General features: G+C 46.6%; 1 protein-coding gene across 4 annotated transcripts; it reads left to right on the forward strand.

Moving 5' to 3' along the window:
- Positions 1 to 245: 245 nt before the first annotated feature.
- On the forward strand, positions 246 to 9,456 carry rnd3a (Rho family GTPase 3a). 4 transcript variants are annotated; one of them, XR_009928046.1, is made up of 7 exons: positions 246 to 529; positions 788 to 875; positions 6,726 to 6,835; positions 7,529 to 7,663; positions 7,823 to 8,133; positions 8,726 to 8,794; positions 9,139 to 9,456. XR_009928046.1 is itself a non-coding variant. In XM_062446930.1 (5 exons), exons 1-5 carry the CDS (start codon positions 380 to 382, stop codon positions 8,069 to 8,071), a joined length of 732 nt encoding a protein of 243 aa, XP_062302914.1. In that variant the 5' UTR covers positions 247 to 379; the 3' UTR covers positions 8,072 to 9,456. The 4 variants fall into 4 exon arrangements, 1 of the variants encoding a protein (XP_062302914.1); XR_009928044.1 differs by having other exon boundaries at positions 8,726 to 9,456; XR_009928045.1 differs by having other exon boundaries at positions 247 to 529; positions 7,823 to 8,794.
- Positions 9,457 to 12,061: the final 2,605 nt, after the last annotated feature.

The following is a 12,061-nucleotide window of genomic DNA, read 5'->3' on the forward strand; positions in this document are numbered from 1 at the left end:
TGTTTTTTCCAGCTATAACATTTGCCATCCGTATTTAAGTGAATGTATCACGTGTAAAGACAGATGGGTGACTTTTGAACGATGTAAACTATTGAGACTATATTAGTAATGTAATCCAAAAGAGGGCGCCATCATTGTGGATAAGACCACAACTGAACCGCTAAACCTCCTATAAACCTCAATCACCTACGCTCCGGGCACGAGGGAGCTTGTGGGAGGGACCGGTCGAGTATAAATACCGGCAAATGTCCCTTTCCCGATGTACACAGTAGCTTCTGAACTGCCGTTGATCACACACAGAAAGGATATTTCGTTTCTGAATTTTCCATCTGCATTCCAAGAAGTTGGTGCTCTCGCGGACTGACCATAAACTTAATCAATGAAGGAGAGAAGACCTTGTCAAAAGTTATCTCTTAAATCCGGAATGGATCCTAGTCAGAGTGTTAAATGCAAAATAGTTGTTGTAGGGGACAGCCAATGTGGGAAGACCGCCTTACTTCACGTTTTTGCAAAGGATTGCTTCCCTGAGGTGCGTTCATCACATGGTTTTATGGATTAAACCAAATATGCCATCCTTAGACCTTTATGGTTATGAGAATGGTTATGACTTTAATGTAGCCTACACTTTATGTAGCAAACACATTTTTATACCATCGTTGTTTATTTGCTTAATATCTCCATGACTGTTTATTATTATTATTAGTTGTAGTTTTATGTTAAGCATATTATGTGAGTGCTGCCTATTATCTATGTTGATATTGATGATTATTTCTCTTTTTATGTCTAGAACTACGTGCCAACGGTGTTCGAAAACTACACTGCCAGTTTTGAAATAGACACGCAAAGAATTGAACTCAGTTTGTGGGACACTTCAGGTAAAATATGTATATTCTATTAGATATTTGTATCCCCCTAATGATATTCATGCCTGCATTACGACATGTCCAGACCTGTTGGTTGCGGGCGCTAGCAAACTAGGGGCCATCCTCTTTAGAGAGACCTACATCTGTTGAATGAAGAATTTCTTTAAAACTATATTATTGGCATGAAGTTTATTTAAGTGATTTGACATACATATGATGTTGTATCTCAGGAAGGCCAGGGATGGGCTTGTCAAACAGACATACTGAATATTTTACTCAACATTGCTCTAGTCATGAACCAACCCAGTATGTTCCAATGTGAAGCCTTTGCTTTCCATTGAGTAAACTCTTCTTGTCCCCCTCCCCTCATGGGGGACATTTAGACAACGTCTAAATAATCAGTAACCAATGGTGGGAGAAGTTCCATGTGAATCCATGTGCTATTCCCAGATAAGCGCATTCATTCTGCAGTCCTTTTGCTTTGCAGACCACAATGTTCTAGCTGGTACAAGTTGATCAGCTGTACCTGCTCCTCGCTGAGATTGTTTTCCAGTGTTGGAGTGTAAACCCTCCAGGGATCTCCATGCTGGAGTCTGGAAGTAATTACCTGTTCTAGCCCGTCTCTCCCGGCCCATGAGTGGAATCCCCACCCCACCCCCCAGTCCCCAGCATACTGCCTCTGATGTTGGGGGTGCACATGAGGAGAGAGAGAGAGGGGGGGGGGGGGGGGAGTGTTGCTGTAGCCCGTCCTGAAGTGAGACGGTCTAACTGATTGGTATTGTAGGGGTCTCCCGAGTCTCTCTCCTGCATGGCTCTGTGATTTCAGAGGAGGGGCGGTGGGGGTTAGTGAGCCGGCCAGAGACCGAGCATGTGTGCTGGGGAACAGGAGAGGAGGAGACCTAGAGCCCCACGGGGATCTCTGTCTCTTACCGAGGAGGATTTCAGAGCCGCCGGCTGGCTTGATCTAACGCCTCCGTCCAGGCATAACAAGTGTGCAGCACACCTGAGCTGTCTGCTCATTATCACATGTTTCTCTCCATTATTTGGCCATTTTTTTCTCTGGCTGGAGATGGAGAGAGGCGTAGCGAGGACACAGAGCGAGACATTGAGGTGCAGATAAGGAGAGAGAAATGTACCGGACAAGAGCTGTTAGTCGGAATACAAAGGAGCGATACAGTACTGTACACACACTTACACGCACACACACATAGACATGTGTTGTAGATATTTTGCATTGGTTTCAGCAAAGGAATTGGAATAGCTGAAATGCCCCAGTGCTCGAGAAGCATGTGAGATGCCAATCACACCGAGGTCAACTTGGGATTGGTAACTGGGCTCTTTGTGCGCCCAGCTTGGTCCAGCTGCCGTCTTCAGGGCCTCTCTCTGAGCACTGCTTAGGCAGAGCTGTGTGTGACTGTGTCAACTCACCAACAAGTCCATCCATCACTGCCCGGCTGGTGAATAAGCTAGCAGCCATGCGTGATGTGTCTGTGTGAAGGGTGGTGGACCTGCACGGCTACCAGCTGCTCTGGACCCTTGATTGACCGATGGCCTCTCTGACCCCACGACTTGACGGTTTCCACGTCGAGGGGGAGCTGGAGTGAGGAATCAATCGGTGTTGGGATTCCTATAGGCTGGAGGATGGAAACGCTGAAAGGATGCTCTGTCCAGTGTTGTGTTCCGTGACGTTAGTCTCAGCATGCTTTTCTCTGCGGGAGTGTGTGTCCTCCATAGATCTAACCCATGACAGGAGCTGACTGTCTCTTGACACATCTGAAGAGAGGCCTGGGGGATGTGGAAGACCATGAGGCATTCCTGAGACTTCCTCCACATCCTCCCAGGGTCAAGATAATGGTAGAAGAGAGAGAGAGGGGGGGAGGGGGTGCTTGTTTTTAGATTCAGCCAGCCCAGCTACAGACCCCCCACCCCCACTACCTCCCCAGGTCCTCTGATTGATATGGAGGTGCCTGCAGCAGCAGATTGACTGGCCCTTTGAAGGATCCCTATCTAACTGACCCCCTCCCCCCAATCAATATGTTCCTCTGCCTTTGTCTGCAATAGGGGAGGGCCGTTCAAGCCCTGACCCCCCCCCCCCCCCCCCACTGGGATGGCCTTTTGTTCTCTGTCAGTCTGAGAGGCAGTTAACAAACCTCAGTCGCAGAGGGTGGGGGGGGGAGGAGCCGGGTTGTAACAAAATGGAGGTCATTAAGGTAATGCCCTCGAGTTATTAACTCCCATTTGTCCCATGGTGCTGACTCCACTTCCTGCCCCTGGGGGGGGGGGGGGGGGGGGGGATGCCTGGTCTTTGAAATGCTGCTTCAATTGTGTCTGAGGAAGCCTGTGGTACGCTGCTTAGGCACATACACACAGCACTAAGGTGTCTGGCCCAGACACAGTATGTGTTGGGGACGGTTAGGCACCTTAACTGTCTGGCCTGTCACTGGACAGCTGGGCTCTGGTTCTGCCGGGCTCTGCATGCCCCCCCCCCCCCCAACCCTGCCCCCACGTCCACTGTCAGCAGCCATTGTTGTATGGGGATCACATTTCTGGGCTCAGCGAATTGAAGCTGCATGTCTCGCATTCCTCTGACGAAAGGTTGCTACTTCCTTCCTACAAAGCGCCTATTGTACGCGTGGAGCTGGGAAGACCTCGAACCTCAGAGAAGTGCACATTACGGTCAAGATTTTACCTTGTTAAGCCGAACGGAAATGGAATAAATTGAATTCGGTTATTTTTGTAACCATGAGATTTCAGACTAGTTAACAGCACGAGAAGCGTAGCCAGAGGGCAAGGTTATAGGGACGTATCCCGCTGTTTTGCGAGGTGGCATCACTGGATCCAGAACAGGTGATGATGGTACAGCTGTCTCAGAGCTGCTCATGGCTTGTATCCCCCTGTCACTCTGTGACCTTTGAAATCCTCTAATACAGTCAGTGGTGTATCTGGGGCTAGTCCGTAATCATTTCTGGATCTTTTTCATTTTCTCTCTGTGCTCTCTCTCTCCCTACACTCCCTGTTCTGCAGTGGTCTACACTGCCACAGGTGACCCCACTGGGCTCCACTCAGCACCCCTGCCCCCGCCCCACCTCGTAAATCACCAGACCGAGGCTCTATGGTTAGGCTACCACCTTGCCTGTCCCCCTGGGAGAATATGTCGACAGCTGCCCATTCCTTTCTGTGTGTGTATGTGTGTATGCCTGCGTGTTTGTGTGTGAGTGGCAGGGTGTGCCTGTGTCTTTGAAGGCAAAAGAAAGAAAGAGAGAGTGAATAGGGTTTGCAAATGAGGGAGAGAGAAAGAGAGAGACATAGAGAGAGAGTGAAACAGAGAATAAAACATACATAGAGAGAGACACAGAGAGACACAGAGAGACACATAGTCACACAGAGAGAGAGTGGGTGTTTTGACCATCTTTCTTTCTCTCCTTGTTCAAAGGCCAGAGGGAGACAAAGACGGAAGCTAATGAGGTGACGGTCAACACAGCCTCAGCTGTTTTGCCACTTGCCTCTGCTGGGTCAGGCAGGCATGCAAGCAGACAGGCAGGCAGTGGAGGCGAGGCAGACAAGCAAGCGAGCAGACAGTCTAGGTTGGACTATGCAGGCTAGGCAGGCATGCTAGGCAGGCTATGACCTCAGAGAAGGGATAGCCACTGCTGGGATAAACAGAAACATACCTAAGACCTAATACACTTACCACACAGACGTTTATACATGAAAGAAACATCCAGTGAGAGTCCTCTGACATCCATTAACATGCAGAGACTCACAGCCATGTGCTGTGAGAAACACATCTGTTTGTGGCGTGCTGTTTGTCATTCTGGAGTTTCAAAGAGGATCTGTGATGGCTGGATGACAGATTAGAACAGGGGCCCACATAGGAATCCTTGAAGTTGTTGCTCGCGGCCATGTCTGTTGAGCATTTGAGGCTCTTCTGGTATTTGACAGTGAATGGACGTCGCATGAACGGTTAGAGGCTTGTCAATTCTTTCTGGGAGAAGCGATTTCTCCACCCTCTCATCTCTTCTGTAATGACAGAGTCAAAGACCAATAACCGCTCTTATCTTCTCCAATCTCCCCTTCGTCCCAGGGGAGGACGGCTTTGGGAAAGTCTAGATGTGGTGGCGAGCGGCCGCCAGGGACGATGCGAGAGCAACACTTGTGGCTGTTTTCTGCATTCCTCTCTGTTGAGCAGCTCACTTTCCTGTGCTGGGGCTCGGGGCTCGAGCGTAGCTGACACCCACCCCCACTGCTTCGCCCCCTAAAAACACAGTGTTTCCCCTATCCACCCCCGTCACCCAATTGAACCCTGCGCTGAGTCAGAGTAAAATCTGGTCGGGGGGGGGAGGAGGGTGTGTGTGTGTGTGTGTTGGGGGGGGGGGGGATCATGGTACGGATAGAGTGTTTTAATGTATTTCTGCCCCCTCTCTCTGTCTCACTCTGCAGAACATTGTGGATAAGACCTCCCAAGGGGGGTCACTTTAGACATGAAAAAACCCAAAACAAAATTCCCCAAATTCTTTGAGGCGGGCTATGCCACATGTGGGCTCGCCCCTAGACTTTCCACAGCTGTTCACGTGACCCCGCTCACCTTGATGTAGCGCCATGCTCTGTCCGCAGAAGTTGTTCCAGCGGTGGAGGGGACGGTTCTCTCACACATGGTCCCAGTTAGGGGTTTGGAATGGCTGCATGACAAAATACAACTCTCCTAAGTGAAGTTCCCCCTCCCCTACCTTCTGTTCCTGTTGTAGTCAGTCAGCATGTTCACTCGGACTGAGGATTGTGTCCTTGAAAATCTTGAATTACGTTTATGTCTGTGGTGCTTAAATGGTAAAAGGTCAAGTCTTACTGTAAATTCCTAAATTATCCTGTCTGTTTCACCATTTTAACCATTTGAAGCAACAGTCTTGTTTGTCCTTGAACCTTCTGGGTGTAAATGAAGCCGTTTTTTTTCCAATTATCATTCTCTGTGGTTGAAAGACTTCTCAAGAAGCATGAGTAGTCATTTAATACCACTGCTTGAAAGATGCTCTCCCAAAGCAGGGCATCTATATTTACATTTACATTTAGTCATTTAGCAAACGCTCTTATCCAGAGCGACTTACAGTAAGTACAGGGACATTCCCCGAGGCAAGTAGGGTGAAGTGCCTTGCCCAAGGACACAACATCAGTTGGCATGACCGGGAATCGAACTGGCAACCTTCGGATTACTAGCCCGATTCCCTCACCGCTCAGCCACCGCCAGCCATCGAACTGGCAACCTTCGGATTACTAGCCCGATTCCCTCACCGCTCAGCCACCGGGCTCCCTATATGTACTGTAAAGTGTTGCTGACTAAGGCTAGAGGCTTCTGGAAAAATGTAGAGCTACTGAATGGTGTCAATTAATATATCAGGTTATTCAAGCACATTTCCACTGTCACATGCCTTTGTTCCATCATTTCTATTGAATCTGGGCAACAATGAGCGAAGCAGGTTCAGGCAAGGCACTCGGGCAGCGCGCGTCATACCACCCATCGCCGTGCCCTCAGGCCATAGGCGTAGCTCGATAGGCGGCGCTATAAAGCCGCTCCATGCACGCACACGCATTGTCGAACCTGCCGTCTGCGTTGCTGCCACCCACCACCGTCCCCTTCACCCCCGTGTTGTCTGTCTGTGCTCCCCGTGGGGGATTTAACTCGTTGCTCCCTGCCTCATGTCTTGCATATGCAGTGAAAGCGGGGAGCGCTTCCCCATGTACATCCATTCCGCCAATGTAAAACCATTTGTCATGTGTAAGAATAAATGGTGAAATCAATCACGTGAGTGTCTTGACTGAAATAGCTTTTGTTTCTATGTGTTGACCTTTGTGTCTGTGTTGTTCTTTCAGGGTCACCGTACTATGACAACGTGAGGCCTCTCTCCTACCCGGATTCAGACGCTGTCCTCATCTGCTTCGACATCAGTCGCCCAGGGACCCTGGACAGTGTACTGAAAAAGGTTTGTTTCCTTCATAAACCTCCCATCTCTTCTAAACTGTGTGAAAAAAAACACACAAAAAACAGACCCGAATATGCATCAGACAATGAGCTGACCTGTTCTCTAGACCTGCTCCAGAAAGATTCTCCCAACTGTGACTGGGTCTGGGTCAAGGGGCCTTTAAAAGGCTCACTGTTGAGCGAGATACTGTGGGGTGGTCCTAACACTACCTGGAGTTCTGAGGCATGTTCCTGTCCATTCAAAACATCCGGAATCGTGATGCCCTAACACCACTCATGGACTCTGGGGAGAAAGACCCGAGAGCTTTTAGTGCCCTCAGATTTGACACTGCCTCGCAAAGGACCATGGGAAGGCTTCTAAGAATGCACGGCCCTAGCTGGTCGAAACAATCACCTGCCTGTGTTCCCCTGAACTCCCCCCGTCTGGGGACCTGCATTAGCCGCAGATTAAATCCAGAAGTTAATGCCGTTGATCACAGACTGCTTATTGTATCTGGGGAGGAAACGCGAGGATTATCTGTGGATTCTGCACGTTCAAAGAGCCACACATCCTCTTAAAAGGAGAGAGGGAGGTGGTGGTGCTGACCTTTGTCCTCAACATCCGGGGCTCGACTCAGTCCAGACAAGTTAGCCTGTTTGTCTAGCCGTCTATCCACCGTCTAACCATCTAAGTGGTGTTCTTTGTTCTCCACAGTGGAAAGGGGAGATCCAGGAATTTTGCCCCAACACCAAGATGCTGCTGGTGGGATGCAAGTCAGATCTGCGCACAGACCTCAACACCCTTGTGGAGCTGTCCAATCACAGACAGACGCCGGTGTCATATGATCAGGTACAGCTCATCCACATAAGGTTACTCTGCAGCAAGTGTACAATGGAAAAGTAGATAACGTATTGATTCCAGTTTGTCCATTAAAGGTGCTTTACTGTATTTATGGGAGGTTGGCATCCACGTTGCTCCTATTTATTTCCTACGGTTTTACATTTGCAGGGTTCCAACATGGCGAAGCAGATTTCGGCCCCCTACATCGAGTGCTCGGCCCAGCAGTCAGAGAACAGCGTGAGGGACATCCTCCACGTGGCCACCTTGGCCTGCGTCAACAAAAACACCAAGAACGTCAAACGCAACAAATCAGCACGAGCCGCCAAGAGGATCTCGCACATGCCCGGTAGGCCTGACCTGGCTGCGGTGGCAGCGGATCTGCGCAAGGACAAAGCCAAGAGTTGCTCAGTCATGTGACCTGGCTCACCCAATTAGAGGGAGTGGAGGCGGGGAGGATGGAGCGTGGCGTCAGGATGTTAGTGGGTGTAGCTTCCTGCACTTTAAGGCCTTGGCCTGTCCTGGAGTGGGCTTTAATATGCATCAGACAATGTCAGTGGACTGTCACTGGAGTACACAGTACGAACCAAGACTTCAGACTCTTTACACATAGCCATGTCCCTCCCCCCGCCTGACCCTCACTACGTGTCACCCCCCCCCCCCCAACACAGGAAGCGGTATCAGCCCCGGTCAGCGAGCTGCCAGGAAGTGACATGACTTCCACCCGCTGGTTGAAGAGGAAGGGGGGGTCAATGCTTTCCATGGGAAATGTGTAGGGGAAGTGATGTCATTTCGGAAAGGTTGAGTTCCTGACTTGTAGTTCCTGGGAGGTCCCACCCCTAAACCCCCCCCCCCCCCACCCCTTCCCAGATCAACTGTGACTTTTGACTATTCTGATTGCACCCTGACCAAACCTGACAAGACTCCATCTTGCACTGGACCCCAGGCCTGGCTAAACAAGAGGGTATTGAAATGAATTCCCGTCACTGTGTGTGTTTAAATCAAGTTCTTTCTCATCTCTTTCTCTCTGTTGTTGCGAGTGAATCTATTGTGTTCTTGTCCTTTTCTTTCCAGTGTTCTGACAACAATATAAAGCTGATTCTTTAATACCTGAAGGTCTTTCAGACTACAAGTGGGATGAAGGTAAAGATAGACAAGGTTTTGAGACATGGTATACAGTCATGCTCACAGGCTATAGGAGAATCAGTAGTGTACTAAAGACAGACATTTGTTTCAGTAAAGACAGTTCTGAATAAGCTAGACTACCATTACTGATCTCGGATCTTGAAGTATGGCATATAGTCTGAATCTGTGCCACATAAGAGTAATGAACAATGAATCGAAAACAGCCTCCATTGGGTTGAAGGACTGCCAAAGTTTTGGTTTTGAAATCCCGATCAAAGATCAAATAGCAAGCATTTTTTCTCTGGACAAAACAAGCATGTTTGTTATTAATGAGTACCCTACTCCTGTTCTCTGTGTTCAAGGTAGAGATGCACTTTTTTAAGGATCTTGCTTTGCAGGAAAAGCTACATTGTTTCTGGTGTACTAGAGTAACTGGCTGTGCTTTTCTGGAATCAGTATCTTTATAAGCGCAGTGTTATCAGATAGCTGACAGCTGTTACAGTACAGTAGAAGATGTATCTGAATTACAAGATACTGTTTATAAGGAAGTGTTTCATGTGTAGTTCATCACCTTTGTCTTGAATGTTGAAGTTCACTTTGTATGTTCGTCACGTTGATGTTGCCACAATATTTATTGAATTGTATATTTCCCCTTTTGAATAAATCCCAAATGAAACCAATTATTTTGTCAATTTCTCAACCAGTGACTTTTTATATTATACAAGGCCCTCACTTTCAATACAATGTCAAGTTTACACATCAAGTCACCCAAATTGGAAATAACAAAGACATGCATCATTTCAGAACGCTCTTGTGAAGCTTGTTGTATTTCTTCGATTGTGAAATTATTTTGAGATCATGACATTATACAAGCCTGTCAGCGTAAAAAAATTAGACAAAACATCTTGTCTATCAATGCATTCAAGGAATAAAACCAAATGTTGTTTCAAAAGATGCTGAGGTCAAAGTGGGGGCTATTAGTCTTGAACATGCAAACAACACATTTTTAGAAGCCATCAGTCACCAAGCAGCATGATTGTGTCTCTGAAGAATACATCAATCAGTCGGAAAAGCATGTTTAGAGAGGTATGAGTAATTCCTAGATGATGTCACTGTGAATGGCACGTATTAGACTGTCACAGGAGTGCTTGGCAGACGTAAGTGATGATGCCCCAGGATGCACCTGAGTGAGAAGCCTAATATAACGCTGCCAGAGAGAACAGGATAAATGTATGGCAGGTAATAGATGTACAGGTGCATATCTACGCTTGAACGGTCTTAGAAAATAAAGCAATGCATAAAGTGAAATTTAAAAACACTCAATTGTGTCTCGACAGAAGTGACCCGGTGACAAGCAACCTACAGAACTGGACACCTGTCTTCTAGCATTTTACAAATATTCAATAATATGTCGCAGCTGCCCATAAATTGAATTAGTCTCTGCAAGGCCCTTTGTATCAAACAATGTCCCTTTCTATACTGCGATGTTACATAAGATGGAAGAAATTAGAGATGAGATTGATGACAGCTGTCCTGTCGTCACAGACTTTCCCAGGGGTGTTTCCCATGATGCAGCTGGAACTGGGACACCTGCACACAGTGTGGTCTGCAGAGAGAGCCGGCAGGGGTGTTTGTGGTTGTTTGGCATTGACGTAAATGACTTCATACTCCCATGTGCAAACATATGTATGCATATGGGGTTACCCAGTTTTCAAGATCAATTGCCACCCATTCCCATGGTGAGATGTTCACTACAAAGTATGCAGACGACTGACAGTGTTATCTGTTCTTTCTGTTTGTTCTCTTTCTCTAAATCCAAACAATAAGACAACCGCATGCGGAAAATGTATTGTCAGTTTTGTCAGAGCATCAAGGACTTCTATGGAAGATTCCATTTCACCCTTGAATGAATTCATATCACCACATAGTTAAGTCTTTGAGGCACATTGATAAGAATCAATAACACACTAGAGAGGGTACAATTTCTGGGGAAATTGTAGGGTGTGCTTGCTTGCTTCGGTTGCACAGGGGTCCGTTTTTGAATGACATTTTTACAACTGATATATCTGTATATTTTATATTAAAATGCATACTTATTATTTATAAAGATTACATAGATTTAAAAGCATTTTTTTTGTGCTGCTCATTTACAACTGAAAATACGAGTGAAGTGTAGAATTAAATATGATGTCTTCTCATTTCCCCTGCAAGAGGCAGCCTCATAGCTGAATCAAAACGAATAAATTTGGCAGACCGGTGTAAAAATTGACCTAATCTCTATGACTTAAACGTCCTTTTAAGTTTTCCCTTCTCGTGATATTTTCAGGCATTTAGCCTACTCATATTGCATTCATTCATTAATAAAGAACCCCCTTTGAAGATTATTCTACGACGTTACCCGGCAGTAGAAGATGGAATTGCGATTCAAACAGTACCATCTGCTAACTGAAAATATGCCCCCAAAAACGTAAATAAGCTTGACATTTATTTAGTGGAAAATCGCTCATTCATAAAAAGCTCACTGGTAGCGATCATTGTCAGTAACAACGCAAAATGCGATATAGCCCTGTGTGGAGAAGCTGCCCCGGTAAATTGTACTACTACGGTACAATACTAGACTACTGCTGTGTTCGTCTCTGTAGTGATTGCGTTGGTTGAATTGGATTTAACGTTCCGTTGTACGGTTTAGGCTGAAATTAATTATTTTCATGAACAGATTGACAAAGTTTAGGCTGTGGCAATGAAGTTCAGGTTAGTAGTTAGATAGACTTTTGATTTAAGTAAGGGGAGTGCCGAACATGTTCTGTCGCCGTTTGACTTCCTACAGCTGTGTAGATGTTTTTGTAGTGTCTCGCGTAGGCTACAGCGTTGCAGTGATACACTGGATTGAAACCACAGGTAATGATAATTTCACTCACAAATCGTTTACTTGTAATCTAATGTCATAATAAATCCTACAACGAAAATGTATATGTTTATTTTAACGATTGAAAACAGATAACGCTACATCATAGACCACTGTAGTATGTGTTGCCCGGGCAACACAGGCTAATGTCATGATGCTAATACTTCAGTGAAATAGTAGACTACTGTTTCCGAAAGTAGATGTACTTCCTTAATAATATCAGCTTATACTGTACATTACACATCACAATTGTGTGTCATATCACAAAGTAAAATGAGTAAATAGTTATCACCCTGGCCTCTTTGCTTGTGGCGTTTCTGCAGCTGCCTTGCAGTAAAGCTATAGTTAGCCTAGCTATCCCCCAAGTTAACAGATGCGAA

Source organism: Osmerus eperlanus, chromosome 21 (genome assembly GCF_963692335.1).
Source record: "Osmerus eperlanus chromosome 21, fOsmEpe2.1, whole genome shotgun sequence".
Classification (NCBI taxonomy): domain Eukaryota; kingdom Metazoa; phylum Chordata; class Actinopteri; order Osmeriformes; family Osmeridae; genus Osmerus; species Osmerus eperlanus.